Source organism: Mirounga angustirostris, unplaced genomic scaffold, assembly GCF_029215605.1.
Source record: "Mirounga angustirostris isolate CCGP_5_RB_7025 unplaced genomic scaffold, mMirAng1.0.hap1 SCAF_12, whole genome shotgun sequence".
Classification (NCBI taxonomy): Eukaryota; Metazoa; Chordata; class Mammalia; order Carnivora; family Phocidae; genus Mirounga; species Mirounga angustirostris.
Genome location: NW_026991720.1, coordinates 75,607,156 through 75,628,927, shown reverse-complemented (window position 1 = coordinate 75,628,927; position 21,772 = coordinate 75,607,156). Strand labels below are relative to the sequence as shown.

General features: G+C 47.7%; 2 protein-coding genes across 8 annotated transcripts in view; one reads left to right on the top strand and one right to left on the bottom strand.

Moving 5' to 3' along the window:
* Window positions 1–11,012, top strand: part of DMTF1 (cyclin D binding myb like transcription factor 1) — a 59,633-nt gene extending 48,621 nt beyond the window's left edge. Inside the window, exons 19-21 of the transcript XR_010406546.1 lie at window positions 9,208–9,366; window positions 9,969–10,151; window positions 10,726–11,012. The gene's annotated coding sequence lies outside the window, so the exon portion shown is untranslated. The remainder of the gene's footprint in view (window positions 1–9,207; window positions 9,367–9,968; window positions 10,152–10,725) is intronic.
* The window catches only part of TMEM243 (transmembrane protein 243), a 99,711-nt gene that overhangs the window by 9,398 nt on the left and 68,541 nt on the right, over window positions 1–21,772 (bottom strand). For 2 of the 7 annotated variants that reach the window (XM_064575336.1, XM_045864785.3), the window contains 2 exons: window positions 14,619–14,676; window positions 5,143–5,286 (listed from right to left, as the gene is read on the bottom strand). The exons of 1 other annotated variant lie outside the window; for it this stretch is intronic. In XM_064575336.1, coding sequence (XP_064431406.1) covers window positions 5,143–5,286; window positions 14,619–14,676 — 202 coding nt within the window. Of the gene's footprint in view, window positions 1–5,142; window positions 5,287–14,618; window positions 14,931–15,219; window positions 15,370–15,535; window positions 15,777–21,772 lie in introns of those variants that run through there. 4 more of the 7 variants (XM_045864787.3, XM_064575337.1, XM_064575338.1 and 1 more) reach the window with 4 other exon arrangements.

Sequence of the window (21,772 nt, the reverse complement as noted above, 5' to 3'; positions counted from 1 at the left end):
CCAAGAGCTTTTGCGTATCTTCTAAAAAATAAAAATAAAAAATTCTGGGATGAAATGATATCAGGACTATTTTACAGGTGGCAAAACAGGCTCTGGGAAAGACAATTTGCCCAAGGTCTCACTCAGCGATGGGGACAGGATTCAATGCCGAGAGAGCAGATCCCACTTAACTTCTCACTGGAAGAGCAGCTTGGAATGTTACTTCTGGTCTAGACAAAGACATCAAGTGGCAGGTGGCCCCTCAAAAAGCCCATTAGCAAAGAACTACAGTAGAGTGTCTTTCAGGAATGAAGAGTTCCTCAAATGACTTTTTCATGTTGTCAAAATTACATAAGCCTAACTGGCTTTAATCTTTCATAATAGATCTAAACTTTAATGAAGACTCCTTGCTTGCCTTCTAGACAGTTCACTGAATAGAATCCCAAGTCCTCTTCATGAATATCAGTCATTCTATCACAATGCAGCCCCTCTGGGACTCCCAAGATGGGACGAACCATTTAGCATATGGTCAAGTGTTTCTCACAGGGTTTTCCTTCTCCAAGCCAAGGACTTGGTTTCAGGCCTTCTGCTATCCAAGTAACCATGAATCCAGGCCAAAGAAACAGCAGAGTTGACTTAGTAAGACCTCCCACTTTCAGGCGCTTCTAAAAGCTTGTTACGTATGGAAAGTGTGGTCTGCAGCCCAGCAGCGTCAGCCTCACTTGAGAGCCTGTGAGAAATGCAGAATCCTGGGCCTTGACTCAGGACCTACTGAATCAATCTGCATTTTAACAAGATCTTAAGGCGATTTGCACATTAAAATTTGAGAAGCACTGCTCTATCAACAAGTCCAAACTAAACCATTTTAAATATTGAGAAGTTCAAATAATAGAGAAGAGACCCTTCCCTGGGCCCAGAGATTACCTCCTGGGCTTTAGCATCTCTCCCAGCTCCCAGTCTCCAAAGATAGAGCAATAAAAGCAATTAGTTAAATAGCATTTCAAAGGGCAGTTTTCAAACTAATATGCATCAAATTCATAATAAAGTACATGAAGAGTATTAATTTCTCATAGAAACGGTCTCCTCCCCATTTTTATTATTCCTATTTCTGCCTACCAAAACTTCTCCCCTCCCAGACCTTTAGACCTTATACTGTGTTTTATTTTCACTCCCCAAGAAAGATCGAAGGATCAAAATCATCCTTGATCCTTACTTGCAGAGAGGATAGGATAGGGAATTAGGACACCCTAGCACATGAACACAGAAAATACATAGCATAGTTCTGAGAGGGATTCTGCATATATTACCTTGTGAGTCATTTATTCATTTAAACATCTCCATGACAGCTCAATAAAATGAAGAAAATTACTATATTTCAGATGCAAATACAATGAATAAAACAGTCCCTACCCTCCAGAAGGTGGCACTGTTCATAGCTCAAGAGGGCACTAAGGAGAAAGGAAGTGAGGTACCTTCGTCAGGTAGAGAATGTAAGACAAAGTCAAACTTGAAAGAGGACTAGCAGATGAACAAAAAGGAAAAAGAAGGGGGTCCAGAGGGACTTTAACCAAGACCCCAGAGAGAACAAAAGCATGGCAAATGTAGATAGCCCATAGCTGAGCCAGCTTCATTAGACCTGAGCAAAGGGGCTGGCATCAGCCTTGAGCCCAAAGCAGTTAGGTCTTCATCTTCCTTGCAAATGGAGAAAGAGAAAATGATGGACATATGTGCCAGTGGCTTATACCTGGGATGGTAGAAGTTAACCCTGTGAATCAAGTAAGAAAATACGATCTCCATTTACTAATGGGTAACTAGCTTCAATGAGACTGATCTTTCAAGGCCATACAACCATTTAATGGCCAAGTCTATCCAATCTCTTTGCAAAATTCAAGCCAAAGGTCTAAGAATCCTTAGACTAATAATATGTATGGACCCTAAAATTAGAATTAAGAAACCAAGGTTCTCATCTCCTTTCTGCCACTGGCTAACCATGTGATTAACATAATTTAAAAAAAAAAAAAAAGATCCCTTAACCCATTTGGGTCTACCATACCAGGGGATTGGGCTACGTGGTATCTGGACCCTTCCTGCTTTAATAATTTATGGTTCTGGATTGTCAGCTTCAAACTGCACTTGGGCCAGAGTAGAGGGCCTACTCCCCAGCAATCAGAAAGCAGAGAAGCCCCCCAATTTTGCCTTGTCAGTCATTAGCCAGCATCTTGGTACAAGACAGAGAACCCCAAACTCATGTCAAATGCTCAGGCATTTCATGATGGCTCTGGGAGGAAACTGGCAGTAACATCTCAAATAAAAACGCATTTGCCCTCGGCAACCTGGAAACATCCTGGTTCTAGACTGTTCAGAATGCTAACAAGTATTCCATTTCCAGAGCAATTTATTTTTTGCCTACTTCCAAAATGGATGTCAAGGGCTTGTGCTACTACAGTAAAACCCCAACCCGTTCAAGCAATAACAAAAAGAGCAAGGCGAAATTTCCACAGTGGTTTGGGGAGTGGAGTGAGAGGACAGACACAAAAAAATTGGACTAAAGACAAACTTTTCCGATTTAAGCTCAAATGCTAGTACTAAGACTGCTGGGGAAGTGGGAAGTGCAATAGGGTTTAAAACTGCTGGCTAAATTAAGCACACTGGATCATCAGAAGAGGCAAACTTCTCCTGGATCTAAGGGTTTTGTTGCATGGGTCTTTGCAAATATAGGGACACAGAAAACACAGCTACTTCACACATAATTGTCTCTTATACTGACCAGTAAGAAAGAATGAAGGCATAATGTTCTCACAAGAGTGAGCTGCGGGATGGGAGGCTGGGGTGGCCAGCATGCCACACTCCCAATTTGAATGCTCATCCTTCAGAGCTCAACCCGAACATCAAGTCCACTGTAAATCCTTTCTGGCACCCACATCCTCAGGCACCTTCCCCTCAGGGTGAGATGCTCTTGTCTCAGGACTCCGAGGTCACACTGCCCAGACTTGAGGCTTACTGCCCTGAAACAGACGTACTCCCCATCTCCTCCATTAGGAGCGGCAGTTAGTTTATGGCAAGGCAGGCAGCCTCCTTGTCTTCCTTCCCTGCGGCCTGGCACATGGTTGACTCAGAATCGTTAAGCACAAGTGGCCAACGGCATTTCTCTTCAAGGGCCTCTCACCAACAGAGGCTCCTCTCTCATCATGCATCCGGGGCCTGGCTCCTCAGAAATCCCAGCTCCCAGGCAGAACAGCCTGGTGGCCTCGCCGTTCCGCGACGGACACATCACAGCCCAGAAGCTACAGCCTGGTCCTGCAGCCTTACTAAAAGGTCACGTTTCTGCCAGCCACGAAGGCCTGACACCCTTCTGGTGCCTCCCAGGCTAGGTGCCATTAATTCCACGAAAATACCTGATAAACCAGGGTCCAGGTTTCCCTACTGAGTACAAGCCCAGTTACTCACTTTCAGCTACAGCAGGACCAAGCACTGGTTTCAGAGACAGGACAGCAACTCCTGCTGAGGAATTCATCCTCCAGCAGAGCTGCTCAGCACTCCCAGGGAGAAGCAAAAGAAAACAGAGAATGCTCTGTGCAGGACAGAAAACCCCTGGATGGACAAGGCCACAGAAACGATCCCCTCCACCCTCTGGAGAGAGACAGAGGGTGCAAGGGTTGGGGTAAGATGGAGAATTCCATTTTTGGCGTCGCCTCTAATTTTGTGACTCCGTAAAATCCTTCACCTCCCACACGGTCACAGGTAGCCCAGCAGACCCACACCCTCCCGCTACATGTTCCCCAGGTCCGTCCTCACACCCACTCGCAAGTCCTGTGAGCTGTCCCACCCCCTGAAACCTGTTCCATGTGAGCCAACGGCTTTGGGGACTGCAGAGTTCTCCCACACCCTGCATTCCTCTCGCTGCCTCAGTCTCTGAATGCTGTCCCCGAGAGAGCCGTGTCACCCATGTACTCACGCCAGGTTCACGGCCAGGAGCAGGTAGGTGTAGGGCATTCCCTGCTCCCTGGGCCAGATGGAGTTAGCAGCTTCAGTAAGATCCTCCGCTACAGTCTGGGTGTTTGCGTCCCGCTAATTCCTCAGCTTCATATCCTACCACCCACAGTGACACTATTAAGAGGTGGGGTCTTTGGGACATAATTAGGCCACAAGGGCAGAGCCCCCAGGAATGGGACCGGTGCCCTTGTGAGAGGCTCCAGATCTCCCTCATGCCTTCCGGCACATGAGGGCACAGACACCAGCTACAGTCTGGCAGAGGACCTGCATCCAGCCTCGCTGGCATCCTGACCTCAGACTTCTAGCCTCCAGAACGGAGAGAGAAAGGTCTGTTTATAAAATCACCTAGTCCTTGGTCTGCGGTATTCTGTAGTGGCAGCCCAAGTGGACTAAGGCATCCTCTTTAAAGCCTATGTCCCTGCCAATGTCCCCTCCACTTCTTCCCCTCCTCTTCTCAGTTCCTCGATCATTTCTGCACTTGCTTTTGCCAAATCGGTAGCCCTCCAACGTTCTGCTCTACTGACCCTCCATCTGGTCTTCACCCACATCCACAGACTAGATCCTTCCCCAGCTGTTACACCGAAGCTCTAACTTGAGGGCCTCCCTCCCAATCTGGGACCACGGAGTCAGCACAGCACACTCAGCTGTGCACGGAAGCCTCCCCAGTGGGTCTGTTCATCTGCTCCTGATGCTTTGAAAACCCGGTCCTGAGTCCCTCCCAGACCCTCAACTACTTCTATGCTCCAGCACTAAGCCTCGCTGTGAAGCCTCCCCACTGTCCTAACCCCACCGGCCAGTTTCCGCGTCCGTCTCCCCCTCTACCCTGTAAGGTCTGGGAGCCCGAGGGCCGCGTCTTCCTTGTCCACTGTCAGACTGTGGGCCACTCACTACACACGGCTGCATGGCTGCAGGCCAGCCCCATGCTTCGCCCTCCGAGCTGAGCACCCTGGCACCAGCCTGCAGCACCCCACTGGCAGGAACGCCTTTCTAATTTGGACAAAGCCAAGCCATGTGGCTGAGGAAGCTGCCACTGCCCACAGCAGAGAGAACCTTCTTTTGTTTGTACAAGCAGAGAGAACCCCTACCGAATTGGGGGGTAGCACTAGTCATGCTGACCACAGCACCCAGCGTGTATTAGATGCCCAAGTATTGGCTCAAAGACAAACTAACCGAGCTGATTGCAAATTCCTGTTGTCAGCCGAGCCTTCACTGTACTTCCATGGCCTTTCATTTTGAGATGACCGTCCCTGTGTCTCCCCAGAAAGTGGTTTGCAGGTCCATCTCGACTCAGCTTCCTCATCCCACTCTTGCAGCCTGGATATCAGGAGACATCCTTTAGAAAAGATGCCAAGAAAAAGAGGAAAACTCCTCCTCCTCCTGTTTCCATTCTTTCCAACCTGAAGAGGACCAGAGGTGCCCTGCTTCTCTGCCAATCCTGCACCCATTCCCTGGCTCCATTAACTATCTCCATCTTCATCTGTATGTTGAAGCTCTCCCTCATGGAGTCATCTCTAGCCCACAAGGCTCAATTCCCTCCAGGATCAGAAGAAGATCCACCCATACAGCCTCCCATTTTTTTTTTTTTAAAGATTTTTTTATTTATTTGACACAGAGAGAGAGAGAGAGAGAGAGAGAGCACACAAGCAGGGGGAGTGGCAAGCAGAGGGAGAGGGAGAAGCAGGCTCCCCACTGAGCAGGGAGCCCGATGTGGGGCTCGATCCCAGGACCCTGGGATCATGACCTGAGCCGAAGGCAGACGCTTAACTGACTGAGCCACCCAGGTGCCCCATACAGACTCCCATTTTGATGTTAGGCATTCATTCTCCACTCATCTTACATGCCAATGTTAGAAGTTAGGAAGAAAATAAAACCGGGTAACTGAAGAGTGACCAGGGTGGAGATGGAGGGCTATCTGTAAATACAGGTCAAGGAATCCTTTATGTGGATGTGACCTAAGGAATGGAAAAGGAATGAGACATGCAAGGATCAGGGAGAAGGGTATTGCCAAAGAGCCACTGCATCAAGTGCAAAGGCCCTGAATTCAGCGGGAGTAAGCTAGGGAAATGGGTTAAGGAAAAAACAAAGCAGGGGGGAAGGGTGGAACGCCCAGGTGGCTCAGTTGGTGAACTGTCTGCCTTCGGCTCAGGTCATGATCCCAGAGTCCTGGGATTGAGCCCCACATCAGGCTCCCTGCTCTGCAGGGAGTCTGCTTCTCCCTCTGCCTCCCACTCCCCCGTTTGTGCTCTCTGACAAATAAAATCTTAAAAAGAAAAATAAAGAAAGAAAGAAAAGGCCAGGATGGCTGAAGCTCAGTAAGGAAGAGAAAGGGAAGAAAAAGGATTGTTTGATGCCTTTCTATCTTCCCTGCAGTAGGTACACGCTCCATGAAAAAAGATACAAACTCAGCACACAGCACACCTCCTTGGATATAGTATGGTCAGTAAGTGAATACAAGAATACATGCGTGCACACTCAACAACTATCACCTCCAGAAGAAAATCGAATCATACTCCCCAGCACAGCATTCAAGGCTCTTCACCCAGCCCATTCCCAGCAAGCTCTCGAGTCCAGTCACAGTCGTACCCAGAGTTCCTTCACCATTTCCTGTACTTTCCTGCTCCCACCTCTTTGACACAAGCTGGACCTCCTGCTGGGGATTCCCTGTCACCTCCTCCTATCAAAAATCTTACTCCTGCTTCAAGGTCTAAGACTCAAAAGCCCTCTGATCTGGTGCCCTGAATAGAATTTTCTCTTTCTTGGGGCTCCCAGAACTTTGCTCATCCTTTCATTAGAGGCCTCAATCCCCTTTTAAATCCAGAACTTATCCTCCATAACCCATGAGAGCTTCAGGTCACTGAAGACAGTGATTATCTTCTCTGGTGAGGCAAAGAGAAGACCGTCCACTCAGCACGTAGGAAATGTCCAAAGGGCACCACTTCCTACCATTGTTAACCCAACTGAGTGAGTCAGACCCTTGAGCCACATCCTACAATTTTCTGTCAGAAGTTTTTGTATTTCTCAACCTAACCCAATACCATAAATAAATGGCCAATTCTCAGAAATTATTTTCCTTTTATTTCTTCCAAATCTCAGGGGAAAACCTGTCAAGAAAGCTCTGGAAATGGCGCAATCAGATGTCTCAAGAGGCAGCCCTATAAGTATGAACCTACCAAGAGGATGTAAAATGCAGGAGGTTGGGGCCCAGCTGAAGCAGGATCTCACGCCTTGTCAGTGGGTTAACGTGGCTCCCCCAGGGCCTCCCCTCACGCTGTCATCCAGGGCAAAGCCAGGGACAGCATGCACAGGGTAGAAAGCCAGGGGACAGCTTACCTCACTGGCATCCCAAAGAAACACCAGACCTAGAAGGGTGCCAGGAGCAGAGGCGGCGTGAGAAGGTAGTCACACTTTACAACCCTCACCTGCAGAGCTCCCTCTCAAGTGCGCCATGACCACCACAACCACGTGTCTCTCTGAACATCAAACCCCCCAGCGCATCTTGATCTGGAGAAAGTACACACACAGACATCTTCAAAGGTTTCCCTTATTTCACACACTCACATTTTGAGGCAGCTTTCATTTGTGAATATTTTTGTATCTCCATCCTACCCGATTCTCTTTCTCATAGATCCATGAACTTGAAATATGCAAATTTCATTAAAGCACCACTTATGCAAATCAGATCACAGTGAAAATAGAAAACAAACCTACTCCACAAGTTTAAGGGGCAAAATGACCCCTAGAATCCCACAGGAAGGGACCGTGACCTCCAGCACAGGAGACACAGTGCAAGATTATGAGGTTAGGAGCCTGACGGATGGGACAGATTTATTCTCCTGCCAAATGCCGGCCTGTGGTCTTAGAGGAGTCATTCAACTTTTAAGGCTAAATTGCCATATTTGTACAATGGTCGAACGTGTGGGGCTGCTGTAAGGATTTGGAGGTAGTATCTGTGAAGTCCCTAGAACAGTAACATTTACCAGAGAGTCGGTAAACAGCTGCTAATATGGCGTAAGTATTATTTCTACGTCTAATGGGACATCTTACCGATGAGGCTGGGTCCTCAGAGATGAGTGGGAGTACAGAGGGCCCATACCTTGGCCCCAATTCCAAATGCATTCCATCATTCCCACAGGGACACTCAAGTCTGTCAACCCACTAGATCCTAAAGCAGCTCAAAATATATAATTATACAAGGCCCATAGACTGACCCTCAGGAAAAAAATGATTCATTTCAGCAGACCTAGCCTACCACCTCAGACCTGCAAAATCCATCTATGGAGAGGACCACTCAGCAGGCCAGAGAGCTTCTGAGGGGCCGAACTCAGTTTAAGTTTTTGGTACAATACTGTTAGGTTTATTACCTGCCCCTCTGCTGAGGCGCAGCAGGGAGAGGATCATGGGAGGCCGTTAGCTGCAGGAGGCCTGAAGCATCCTGTCCTGTGCCCAGCGTTCCAGCTTCTGAATACGAGCCCCCTCTGCTATGGTCACCCAACATGGCCCAAGAACATAGGTTACCCTTCTGGTGATGCTCAGTTCTCACATCTTAATAAACGTAACACCAAGAATGGGCCTTGTGCCCAGTACAGGAAAGGGTGGAGAAATGAGGCAACTGGCTTCTACCCTCAAGGAGCTGACACTCAGGGTCAGGAAGGCAAGATCTAGACAAATCCCTCACCACACAAGGAGTAAGTGCCAGGGGGCACCTCTGAGGGCAGCATGGATGCAGGCTGGGTTTTAAGGAATGTTCTAAGGCGGGGATTTAGACTGAACGGGATTCAGGTATTTGGAGAAGAGAGGGCAATGGATCTGGGGAACAGTATTCCTCATTCACTTAAACCTTTACAAGGCTCTCCCTCCATAATAACTTCAGGGGCTGCACACAGACACATTCCTTCACCACCCTGCAAAAATTATTAACCCTGTCCTTTTATTCTTTTTCCTGAAGTTAATTAGAGACCAGGGGTGAGATGCCAGTTGAAATGTCAGTCTTGCAGAACCCGTTAATATGTAAAGAACCAGGACCCCCTGGCTGGCACCAGGGTGCGGAGGATAGCACATAAAAACCTCGAGAAGTTTCAAGGTTCACCCAGGTCCTGCTCTAACTGCCACATACTTTGTTAATCTAGATCAGCCGTTCCAAGCTTCCACAGGACAACTCAGCTAGGCCAATGCCCTCCCCTGCCTTCTTGTGGGGCTGCCCTTCTGATAACACAGCCTTGTCTGCTTCAAACTCAGGGACTCCGAGACTGGCTTACTGCGCATCACCAGTCTGATTTCAGGGTTCAGCAAGAACGCTACAGAGAGGTAAACAGCACTTGCCAGGAGCAAGAGGCAGCTAAAGGAAAGAGGTCCGCGGAGAGGTGCCAGCCTGCACTGGCCTTCCACACAGCATGGGTAAGACCAAGGGAATCAACCCTCTCTAGGCACCAGCATCCTCTGAGGGGCTTTCAAAAATTACAAATGCTGAGCCCAACCCGCAGAGATCCCCAGTCCTCGGGTCTGGGGGTGGGAGAGAGCAAACTTATTACAGTAAGAAAGAAAAAAGGCATGGCATGGATCATCCTTGACTATCTCCAGCACAAGAAATCCCAACTCAAGTGGTTTGTCAGTGGATGAGGGGCAAGGGGACAGCTGATCTGGTACCTTGGGCTACTAGCTCCCCTTTGAGGGACACAGGAGTTGGGCTCAGAGGATTACCCAGAAGCTGTATCAAGAGGACAGAAGCTAGAAGCCTGCACCCCTCAGAGTAAAGACTTGGGCGTTTTAGGCAGGGGGAGGGGCGGCAGGCAGACACAACAATCTTAAGCGCAGCTTTGTTATTAATTAAGCAGCAACCCTTAAACCACCCCCCCACCCCAGAAGCACAAAGTAGCAGTCTCATTTTACACTATAATCTGCAGAAGCTAAATGCCCCAAGTTGGAATTGCTTTCATTGGAGTACAGGCCATAAAAAGACCTCCCCCCCCCCCAACCTTGTTTGTTTCTTTTGTTTACAGGAAGAAGAGGGAAGGACGCAGGAAAAATACTTTTGTACATGGATCTTTTGCCTCTGGAACCAAAGATCTGAATCTCCGGACCCAGTAACATATCCCCTACACAGATCCCACCGCCCCCCATATTAGCAGAGTTCAGTGTATGTACTGTCACCAAAGTCACTCACTTTCTTCTATCACGCCCAGGTATGAATGGAGGGTCAACCACGGTCACCACCCGCCTTTCAAAATGAATCACTCATTTTTGGAACCAGTGACAGATCAACAGAACAGGCTGGTCCAGAAAGCAGTTTACATTACCTCCCACCAAGGGTAGCTTTCCTGCTTTCTCGCTTGTGCTAGCTACAGGGTGTGGGTTTGCTTTCTCCCCGCAGAGAACCATCTTCCCCCTCCCATCTTAGATTCATCCATCTGGATTGGAGGAAACGGATTTCAGATGATTGGGCAGGCAGGCAGCAAACCAAGACAGACTCACAAGCCCTGAGGTTAACTTAGGGCCCCCTCCATTACTTAGAAAGATGGCCCCAACTATGTGTGGTCCTAAGGCAAACTTTTAAAGGCAGCTACGGACAAGAGAGGGGGAATTTCTCCAGTTTTAGTGCACACTAGGGGAGGGAAGGGAGGAGCAAAGGAAGAGGCTTCCTAAAGTAACATTTCCGAAAGAGTGTTCTGTAGAAATTGGGCTCATGAATGCTCCCGTGGGGGAGGGAAGAACTCCCTAACTCATCACGCCCGTCCTAAAAGGCTTTGTTACCAACAGTCCACAGGTACTACTTCCCCACCCTCTCCAGAGTCCCAGTGAAAATCAGCATGCTAAAGGTTCTGACGAGTCCCCCAGAGGAGGAAACTATTTTGTGCAAAGGACTACGGAAACACCGTAACTAAGAACTCACCTGCTTCAGAATCGTGCTGTCCACTACGGCGGTATTAGCTGTTGGTGGTTACTGAGCACCTGGAATGTGCTCGGCCAAACCCGACACGGGCTCCGAGTGAAAAATACACGCTGGTTGTCCAAGGCTTAGTCCAGAAATGTAGAAGTATTTCGGCTTTTTATATGGATTATACTTTCAAATGTATTTTGGATAGGAAATTAAACAAAAATGTATTGAAATTAATTTTGCCTGTTTATACTTTAGTGTGGTTACAAGGACATTTAAAATCACCTCTGTGGCTCACATTGTATTTCTACTGGATCGTGCTCCTTTTAGAAAACACTAAGCTAGAGCACAGGCTTGGCAACCCCAGGTATATTCACCTTGGCAATTGCGCCACATTTGTTTTTTCCCTTTAAAGAACGTACGTAAGTCCACCCCAGACTTCGGGAATGGACAAAAACAGCTGAAAACAACATTCTGACCAGTATGCGTAAGCTAGCCCACCTCGCAATATGTAATTCCAAAGGAATGACGGATAGGTTCCCTTTTTTGTCTATCATCCCTGAGATAGTTATGGAAGGACAGCACGGTTTCACTCTGCCTTTCCCTCCACAGCTCTGAGAGGGTATTCCTAAATATCATGCTGAAGTCTGATTATGGTTAGAGTTTGGGAAATGAAAGAAGTATGTGCATCCCGTACAGATGAAGACAAAAGTTACTGCAGAGACTTGCCCACAAAAAGGCTGTTCAAGGCCCACTGGATGATGTATCTTCTGTCCTCTAGTATATTCTGCTATCTTTCACTCACTCCATGACTTTGGATGAACCCATTTCCTGGGAATGGGTAACTGGTGCTTTTCCAAGTATGCACAGAGACTGCATCATTTACTATCTATTACCCTCATCAACTCCTGAAAGGGAGTTGTTAAAACATGACGAGGGAAAAACTAGTAGTGTGAATGGACAAGTAGCCTGCTTTGTGGATCAGCTTCCTTAGTTATAAAATCGAAGTCAACGCCCACCTTACAAAGGAACTGGATGACCAAACAGGGGAAAGCCTAAATGCCCCCCGTGCTGAGTGGCACGGAGGAAAAACGATTTCCCTGGAGACTCTGCTCTGCTCGCTTTCAGTCATCTGTGCCTTAGAGGTAGACACTGGACCTAAAGCTCTAGATTTAAAATTGAGAGGCTAACAAAAATAAAGATAAAAACAAAACCGAGAGGGTATATACGATCAGTTGTTATATGGCAAACAAGATTCCTGAAAGTCCAGAGCATCTAACAGACTATGACAGGAAGTGGGCTTTCCCCTTTCTGGATTTTCTCCTCAGAAACGGTAGCTCGTTAATACTAAGTTTCACGGTTAAGTGGCTTGTGTGTCCAGTTTCCTGGCATCTGAAGGAGAGCAGGCTGGGAATACGTGCACAGAGGGGCCAGTGAAGGGTTTCTCCGGGTTCCCAGGGATCGGCCCTGCTCGGGCAGTGACTGCTCTCCACAGGGTTGGCTGCACTGCAACTTTTCCTGCCCAGTTCCCGTGCCTGGCCCACCTTCAGAGCCGCCAATAAAATCACCTGCTGTCATTAAAGACCTAGGTCTCTCCTTCTTCAGATCGGACATCTCCATTTGTAAAACACAAATGTTTTCTCCCCTTCTCAAACCAGTGGTCTCTTTCCTTTCTCAGTTCTGGATAATTTCTCTATGTCCAATCGTTCTGTCAGCCTGACGGAGGGAACTGAAGGGAGCACTTTTCATATCTGAAATTGTACCTTAGTCTCTGAGTAGCTGAATCTGCTGTTATAATGCCCAAAGTGGCCTAGGTAATGCCAGGCCTATATACTCTCGGACTAAAGTATGCAACAAAGAGAGAAACATTTCCAACAGTCAAGTTCTTGGATGGGTTTCAAACTGATCACAGGTCACAGGAAACTTACAGTCATTGAATGTTTAGGCCCAAGCAAGTCAGAAAATGTCAGTATTTCTCAGTATCTCTGTAAATCAAGTCCATTACCAAGTCATCTACCTCAGTGTTAAGGGGTTGTGGGGTTTAAAGGAGATCACAAGTCTACATGACCCAGAACCCCAATCTGTGCAACAAGGCATGTGAGGGAGACACTGAACCTCTTAGCTCTTGGGACAAATGGACAGTCAGGTGCCCCGGGTCCAACACCTTCAGGCAGCAAGCTCCCTCCACTCTCCAGGCCCCAAATCCTCTTCTTGTTAAACCCCAATTTAAGGGCATTCATACGTGCAAGCCCAAGGCTACCAGAAACTCTGAATGGAAAAGCCATCCATGATCTGCCCCAAGCTTCCCAAACAAAAGTGACCAGTTTCTCCTGTGTACCCCAACACGCCCCCTCTATGCCCCGTCATAACACAGATCCAATGCATCACATTTCTTTCTCTTTTTCGCCCACCGAACTGTGTTCCTTGGACCCCCAGGGCCTATCACATAATACTTAATAATTGTAGTAGAAATAGGAACGTCTAATCAACTAGAACCATGCTCCTCAAACCATGTGCCATTGAGCCGGGATTATGCAAAGCCACAAAATAAACAAGGTGCATCTTCCCAGGGACCAAGCTTAAAACATTTTCCTAAGACTCTAAGAAAGAAGAATACCAGGGCGCCTGGGTGGCTCAGTCGTTAAGCGTCTGCCTTCGGCTCAGGTCATGATTCCAGGGTCCTGGGATCGAGCCCCACATCGGGCTCCCTGCTCAGCAGGAAGCCTGCTTCTCCCTCTCCCACTCCCCCTGCTTGTGTTCCCTCTCTCGCTGTCTCTCTGTCAAAAAATAAATAAAATCTTAAAAAAAAAGAAAAGAAAGAATATCCACACAGAGTTTTAAAAACCCGGTAGTAGTTCTGCAGAAGGTTGGCAGCTTCCAAACTCAGGGCTACACCCCATCCTGCCAGTTTATGTTTCCCATCCTTTCCGTCAGAGGTGCCCCCCAACGCTGAAAAACCCAAGAAGTTCTGGCCTCCACGGGTGCCCTACTTTTTGAGAGGCTTTAAAGGACTGTCACCTCTCTCCCCCTCCTGCTTGTGCACTCCTGTGCTATCTCTAAAATAAATAAATCTTAAAAAAAAAAAAAAAAAACTTTGTCAAGCAAGTCTCAAAGGTCACCAACACCACTTTCTAGGTGAAAACAACCACAGGCTTATTTTGCCAAAATGACTCAAAGTTAAAGCGGAAGCCAGGAAAAGAGCTCTCTTCAATTACTGGCCCAGAACATCACATGACAAAGCCTGTAAGGTGGCATTATATTTTTTAAAAGGCTAAAGTAAGGGACTACAGCTTGTTTAGGTCCAGAGACCCTTTGATCGGAGCACCATCAGAGCAAGCCTCCTCTCAAGCCTCTTTGCTATGCTTGGTTGCCTCAGCCGTAAACCCTTAATGGTTCTAGATAAATACTCACCAGAAGCACCTCTCCGGGGTTCTTCCTTGCGGAAGCTTGAGTTGCACACCTGAGGCCTCTTGAAGGTTAGCACTCCAGCTCCACCTCCCCTCCCGAGAGGGGCTTCCGTACTCCCCTGAAGGGCCCCCAACAGCCCAGAACTTTCTAAACTTTTCTCCACCCCCGCCTGCGGGGCTGCGGGCCCAACGCGGTCCCAAAGAAAGAGCCGAGTGGCAGGACAAACATCTTAAGAGGAAAGCACGATTGAAGAACCAGCGCTCTCCTCCTTCAAGTGCGTTCCCGGGCCGCAGCCAGGACTCTGGGCAGGAGGACACACACACAGACACACACACGTCCCCAGCCCGGAATCCAGGTCCGCACTCACCTTGGCCGACGTTTCTCCGAACAGAGGTCTGTTGTCCAGGCCACTGGTGCCATAGGTCCTGGTGGAAAAGTCCTCCATGTTAGGGTTTTTTCACTCTCGCAGGCCACTCAAAGCTGAACCAGCGTTACCTCCCGAAGGGTCAGGTCCACGACTGCCCACGCCGCGTATTCACCGAGAGCTCATGGCCGAAAGCGCATGGGGGTCGGGGCAGTCCCCGCGGCGGCGGCGGCGGCGGCGGCGGGTGGGCGCTCAGGCCCGGGGGACGCGGCCGCTCCGCCCGAGGCCCGCTGCCCTCCTCATAGCGAGCAGCTGCTGCAGGAAGTGAAAGAAGCACAGCGCGTGGCCGACTCTCCTCGGGACGCCCAGCCCGCGCGGCTCCCACTTCCCCAAATCTCAGCGCTCAGCCCCGCCGGGCGCTGCGCCTCGCACGGCAAATCCGCGACCGCGCGCTCCCGGGGGTCCCCACGATTCCCACCCCTCACCACCGCGTTTCTTTACACGATAGTCTCCCAAGCTTTCTCAGTCTCCTGTTGAGCACCAACGCCTCCACGCTCGGGGGGGGGGGGGGGGTCCAGTGAAGACTTCATGGCAAGCCCCTCACCAAGCCCTCGGCACCTCTCCACCCCTCCAATTCTCGAGCGGCGGGAAAAGTGAAGTTGCCCCAGCCGAGCACTCCGCGGGCCTCTCCCCCAGCGCTGCAGCTGCAGGTTGCAGCCGCGGCCGCGCCAGGCACCTCGGATCCCCTTTCACTTGCCGCATCTACCCGCGTCGCGCTTTCCGCAACTCCCCTCGCTCTCTCCTGCAGGAGCCGCGGCTGGAGCCCGGGCCGGGTCAGAGCAAGAGGAAGAGAAAATCCCGCCTCGGTCGCGCACAGATTGGCCACCCTCCCGGGACCGCCCCGCGCCCGCAGGCCAAACCTCGGCGTCCCCTGCCGCCCTCGCGCTGGGGAGTCCTGGCCGCGCGAGGCTCCGCTGCTCCCGGGCTCACACACCCGCCGGGATCCGGCGCCAAGACTCTGCGGCGCGGGCGAGACGCGCGGAGAAGGAAGCAAGCTTCCGGGCTGGCGGAGAGCGGGCTCGAGGGCCGAGCGCTGGGCTGCGGATCGCCTCTTCTCGGCTCCCCCGGCCGGGAGCCGCGGCCTCCGTCGCAAACTGACTTGGCCCGCCCAGGCGACGTCACCGCCGGGGCAGCCAATCCCGCGGGCCGAGGCGCCGCATTGGCTGCGGAGCTTTATTTCTGGAGGTGCCAGTTTATTCCCGCCGCTGGGCCAGGCTCCCAGGCTGCACGTTTCTCGGCCTTTTAGTAATTAGCGTCCGCGCGAGCCACGTGGGTGAAGAACCGCTCTGAAGATAGCTTTGCCTTTGGCTGGAAACATCTTTAAAACAACCAGCCTGCTTTAACCACGCCAGTCTTGGCACGACTAGGACACAACGGGGGTCACTGACAAATTTGGTTTACGGTTGTTTGTATGTTTGTCTTGTTTTGTTCTGTGATAGGGATCCTGTGGCGCTTAAAGAAACAGTCGGGATGTGACACTGGCAAGGTACTTCTTTGACTTGCACACTCACGCTGTTAGTGATTGTGCTGGCTAAGCATGTTTGCAGCCACAGAGAACGCTTCGTGTGTCAACCTCTTTTCCGGGTGTTAAGAGCATAGAGAACTGGAGGTGGACAGGCCTTAAAGGCACCATAGTGTCACCGCATTTGGAGTCATTAAGTATTAGGGAACAAACGCAACCACGCTAGGTTCGCGGGACACTGCAGCTCCGAGGTTAGAGAGCCCGCGTCGGAATGCTGTAGCCATGTAACATTTAGAGCCCAAGCAAAGATTCCAGGTGGTGTTTTGGCGGTTTAGGTCAAGGGATTAGGACAGGGGATGGATGAAGAACCACAAATCCATCGATTTGAAATTTGCAACACTGAGTAGAGTGAGGTATGGTGTACATCTGATCTACCGGTTATATATTTCATAAATGATTTTTTGTGCAGGATTTTTTGTTTTAACAGGACTGCTACACAGTCCTGCACACAGTTCTGATAGAAGGTTGATGGGCTTCACAAATAACTTCAGTCACATTCAGCCACATTCATTCAACAAATACATTTGAGAGCTGCTCTGGACCAGCCAACCACCAGAGAGGGTAGTCGGGTGATCAGGAAAGAGACAGGTGATATGAGGAATTCTTAGTCTCAGGAAACAAACTGAGGGTTGTTGGAGTGGTGGGGGATGGGAGGGATGGGGTGGCTGGGTGATGGACTTTGGGGAGGGTATGTGCTATGGTGAGCACTGTGAATTGTGTAAGACTGATTACTCACAGACCCGTACCTCTGAAACAAATAACACTGTTAAAAAAAGAAGAAGAAGAAGATAGTAGGAAGGGAAAAATGAAGGGGGGAAATCGGAGGGGGAGATGAACCATGAGAAACTATGGACTCTGAGAAACTGAGGGTTCTAGAGGGGAGTGGGGTGGGGGGATGGGTTAGCCTGGTGATGGGTATTAAAGAGGGCACGTACTGAATGGGGCACTGGGTGTTATACGCAAACAATCATGGAACACTACATCAAAAACTAATGATGTACTGTATGGTGCATAACATAATAAAATTAAATTTAAATAAATTAAATTAAATTAATTTTAAATTAAAGCCAATTAATTTAATTAATTTTAATTAAATTAAAAAAAATTTTAAAAAGGAGAGGCAAGATCCATTGGCTAAGAGCACAAGCTTTGAAGTAGATCATATCTGCCCTCAACCAGTTTTTATTAAAAAAAAAATGTTTAGAGAAGATACCAGACATCTGGCAAACAAATATCCAAATGGTGTTTGTCATAATGGTGAGGAAGGGGTGCTATAGGGAATACACAGGAGGGCACCCACCAGCTTCAGTTGACAGCAATGCTTCCTCAAGGAGGCTTCTAAATCAAGACATTCTTTTCATTTCTCCTTCCCTCCAATTAGAATGGAAGAGACCCCTGTCCATCTCTCCTGTTTTACTTCCCATGCCTCCCACCATCGGGGGGGGTCTCACTATTATGATTATATTTTTTCTACGACAAGCATTTAAGCATGCTCATCTTCAACCATGTTAAAACAAACAAGCAGAGAACTTGCATTAAGCCCATGTCTACCTCTGGCTACCATGCTCTCTTCATACTCTGTGCAACTGTGGTCACCTTCTCTCTCCCCACCCTTCTTTGAAAGCAGAACCTACCTCCCAATGTAAAGGGCAAAAATGCCAGATGTTCACTTGCTGAGAATCCCTTGTAGCTGGGGGTGGGGTATGTGATTGTTAAGGGCAATGAGTCACTAGATCAAGTTGGCTGGGGGTTTTCAGGAGGGTTTCCTCCCTAATAAAAAGAGAGGCAGAAGAGGAGATCTATCCCTTAGATGTTGTCATGTGAGGACGTCATATTTGAAGTTGCTTCTACCATCTCATGACCATGAAGGGTGGCCAAGAGTATCCCAGAGAAGCCAACTAGAGTCTAAATCTGTGAACCACCCACCTCTGGGCTTCTTGTTATATGGTATGTGTGTGTGTGTGTGCGTGTGTGCGTGTGTGTGTGTGTATGGAACAGGAGGGTCTCTATTGTGTAAGTCACTTTTATTTGGGTATTCCCATGCTTACAGCTGAACACACACTGATACGTTTTTAAAGCCAAAATTTCAGTAAAAAGCTCCATATAGATTGTATCCACTTCCTTACCTCCCACATTTGCCTCAGTCACTGGAATCTGCCTTAGCCACACGGCTCCCCCGTGTTTTTCCGTGAATATTCCCATGAGGACTTGGGGCTGATTCCGCAGGTTTTCAGGCCTTCCCCGACATGGCCACTCAGCAGCACTTAGCATTTAAAAATCCTGGAAGTAGGCTGTATGATAGCTCTTCCGTTCTTTCTCTACCCATCTCTTAAATATTATACCCCAGGGCTCTGTTCTTATCCTTTCTCTCTTCTCACTACATGCTTTGCAAGAGCCAGCTCATCTACAGCTGTGGCTTCACTTTCTATCTCTACGCTAATGCCTCCCAAACTTACATGGATAGACTACCGCAATGTGGCGGGAGACATAACTTACGAAGCCATTTTTGAAGTGAAGTAACTCATTCATTTCGTTTATGATTTGTGTTTCTCCTCTTCTGTTGTCTCTCCAGTAAAGTTGTCAGAGCAGTAGCTTGACATTAAAACACTTGGAGTTTTGGAGTACCCTGATGCCTGGGGCCACACCCCAGGCCAGTTACACCCAAATCTCTAAGACAAGGTAGCAATAGTTCTCAAAGCTCCCCCAGATATTTTCTGGTGTACAGCCAGAGAACCACTGGTTTATGGACAGAGCATCGGGCTAGGTAACTGGATCTGGAGTTCCACTGCATATCCTCACTGTCCCATCTGACAAGTCAGTAGCCTAGACTTTGGAGTCCGCACACCTTGGTTTGAATCCTGACTTACACCGTCACTAGATACATGAATTTGAACAAGTTACTTAACCCCTCTGAGCCTCAGTTTTTACTTTTGTAAATAAGATGAAATGAGCAAAACGATACTTGCCCTATAGGGTTTTGTGGGAATTAGATAACATATTTTGAACACTGGACACACAGGCAACACTCTGTAAATATCATGCATCTACTAAAATGAACATAATGAAGACTTGCAAAATGAAAAAAATGCCCATGATTTAATGTTAAAGGGAAAAAATTAAATATAAAGTAGAATCTTTATAGTATACTTGTTTAACATATCTACGCATGTGAACCAAGACTGGGAGGAAACATGAAAACGTAAAAATATGAAAAATACGAAAATCTGGCTGGCTCCGTTGGTGGACCTTATGACTCTTGATCTCAGGGTCTTAAGTTCGAGCCCCACATTGGGGGTAGAGATTACTTAAAAAAATGAATAAAATCTTAAAAAAAGAAAAATATGAAAGCAGAGTTGTTATTTTTAAACCTTTCTCTGTTTTCTGACATGGTTTTTCAGTTCCATGCCTTTGCCAGAAGACAGGAAAACTGGCAATAATGTTTTTGTACTTCCTTATTGCTTTTCTTTCTCTTTTTTTCCTCTTCGTATATGTTCACTGGCATCACATGATCCTTTGATAGCCAAGGGCAACAGGTTTCAGAAACCAAAACTAAAGGTCAGGAGAGGGTGAGGAGAGAAGCAGTGTTCACAGTCCAAGGGTAAGAACAGATTTGAAGGAAAAATTCCTTTATTCCAACACCTGTTCAGTGCAGTGGCTTGCAAAAGGAATAAAGCGGTATACACACAACCTTTGCTGGGGAATAGAATAATATTAATAGCTTCACTTAGGTAGGATCACAGAGCAGAATTTCGAAGAAGTGTGCTTCTCTTCGATCCCAGAGCTCAAAAATGAGAGGAGTGCATGCCTGGTAATTTGTGCCTGTCTTATCGAAACTTATCGGACCTATGTCTCTCTCTTTTTATTTAAGATTTTGTTTATTTATTTGAGAGAGAAAGAGCACAGGCAAGAGAGAAGCAGAAGGAGAGAGACAAGCAGGCTCTGCCCTGAGTGTGGAGCCCGCCACGGGGCAGGATCCCACAACCCCGAGATCATGACCTGAGCGGAAATCAGGAGTCGGAGGCTTAACCGACTGAGCCACCCAGGCGCCTCTAACCGGGAGATGTCTCTCAAATGGGGGGGGGGGGGGGGGGGAGAAGCACACAGCTTCAGAATTCTGCTCTGAGTGCCGCCCTCACAGCCTCACTCGGTGGACACGAGAGGTAAGTGGGAAGAAAGAAGTCAGCTAGCAGAAAGGCGTTAGCACCAATGAAAAGCAATCCGAAGCAAGAGTAAGGGAGCACGTGTCTTCCTCCATCCTGGGGCTAGGTGGCAGGAACTGCTGGGGGCCTTTGCAGGTGCACATAGTTTGAATAGTCTTGTGATAGGAAGATTGATTCACAGATATAATGAATTTAGGCATTGCAACAGATTGTACATATCATTCTGCATGTGCCCCCAAGGGAGATAGGCTCTGTGGACTTGCTGACAAAATTTTTTGAATCAAAGTATGCAAGATTTCTACACGTGCTGTGCAAACCAGGCAGGTGTGGTGAAAGAACCAGCTTAGTCATTGGGATTCTGGTCTGGTGAGCTTAGGAGAGTCAGCTTGGGCACCAGTTTCCATACCTGTAAATGGAAAGGTTGCATTCTACCCTGCCAGATCTAAAATGCTAAAAAACCCTGAGACTAATTAGAGGACCTATTTTTAAATCTAAGTTTTGCAATACTTTGAGATTTCCTGAAAAGTTTTAAAGAGTTCCAGTGTATATTCTTCACCCAGTTTTCCCCAATGTTAACATTTTGCACAACTATGGTATATTTATTTATCAAATCTGAGAAAATTAGCGTTGGTATAATACTGTTACCTACAGACACTTTATTTGAAGCTCTCTACTTTAAATAAGGCTGATGTGACTTTGAGCAAATCTCAGAGGCTTAGTTTTACATGTGCTAAAAAAACATAAGGAAAATAAATTCCTCCTCAGGGTTGTTGTATGAGAATTAAATGAGATATGGTGGGGGAAATTGATTTTTATACTCTGAAGTGTTATTTGCTCGAATGAGCCACACCTGATAAAAAGTAACTTTTAGGGGTTTTAATAATGAATTTAGCACTGATACCAAAGTGGATAAAATCTGAAGCAACTGTCTATTGCCCACAGCTGAAACACTGTTCTCAATGTGAAAATGCAAAATTTGCACAGAGAAATTGAATTAAACATATATGCCAATTTAGGCCAATCCTCTCAAATAGGAACAAATAGAATTTTGAGCAGGTAAGCCCTTCACTGTAACTACAGCACCTTCTAGGTTTCAAACTGTGTGTGTGTGCATTGTTTTTAATTTTATGAATTAGAAATTTGAAAATAAAGATGCAAGGACTAAGTATTTTTCAGGTTTTGAACTATAATGTATCTCTTAAGAAAACTTAGGAAAAACTGATGGGAATGACAGTTAATTTTTGTAATCATTTCATATGAGACCTAGAATATTCCTGATAATGATTTTGAATAAATTGTTTAACATTCAGGCATTTAGCTTCAGGAGAGGTGTGTGCCAGGCGGAGGCTTTGTTACTAACTGTGTCACATTCAGTTATTTATTTAACCTTAAGAGTTTCCATTTCCTCAGTGTGA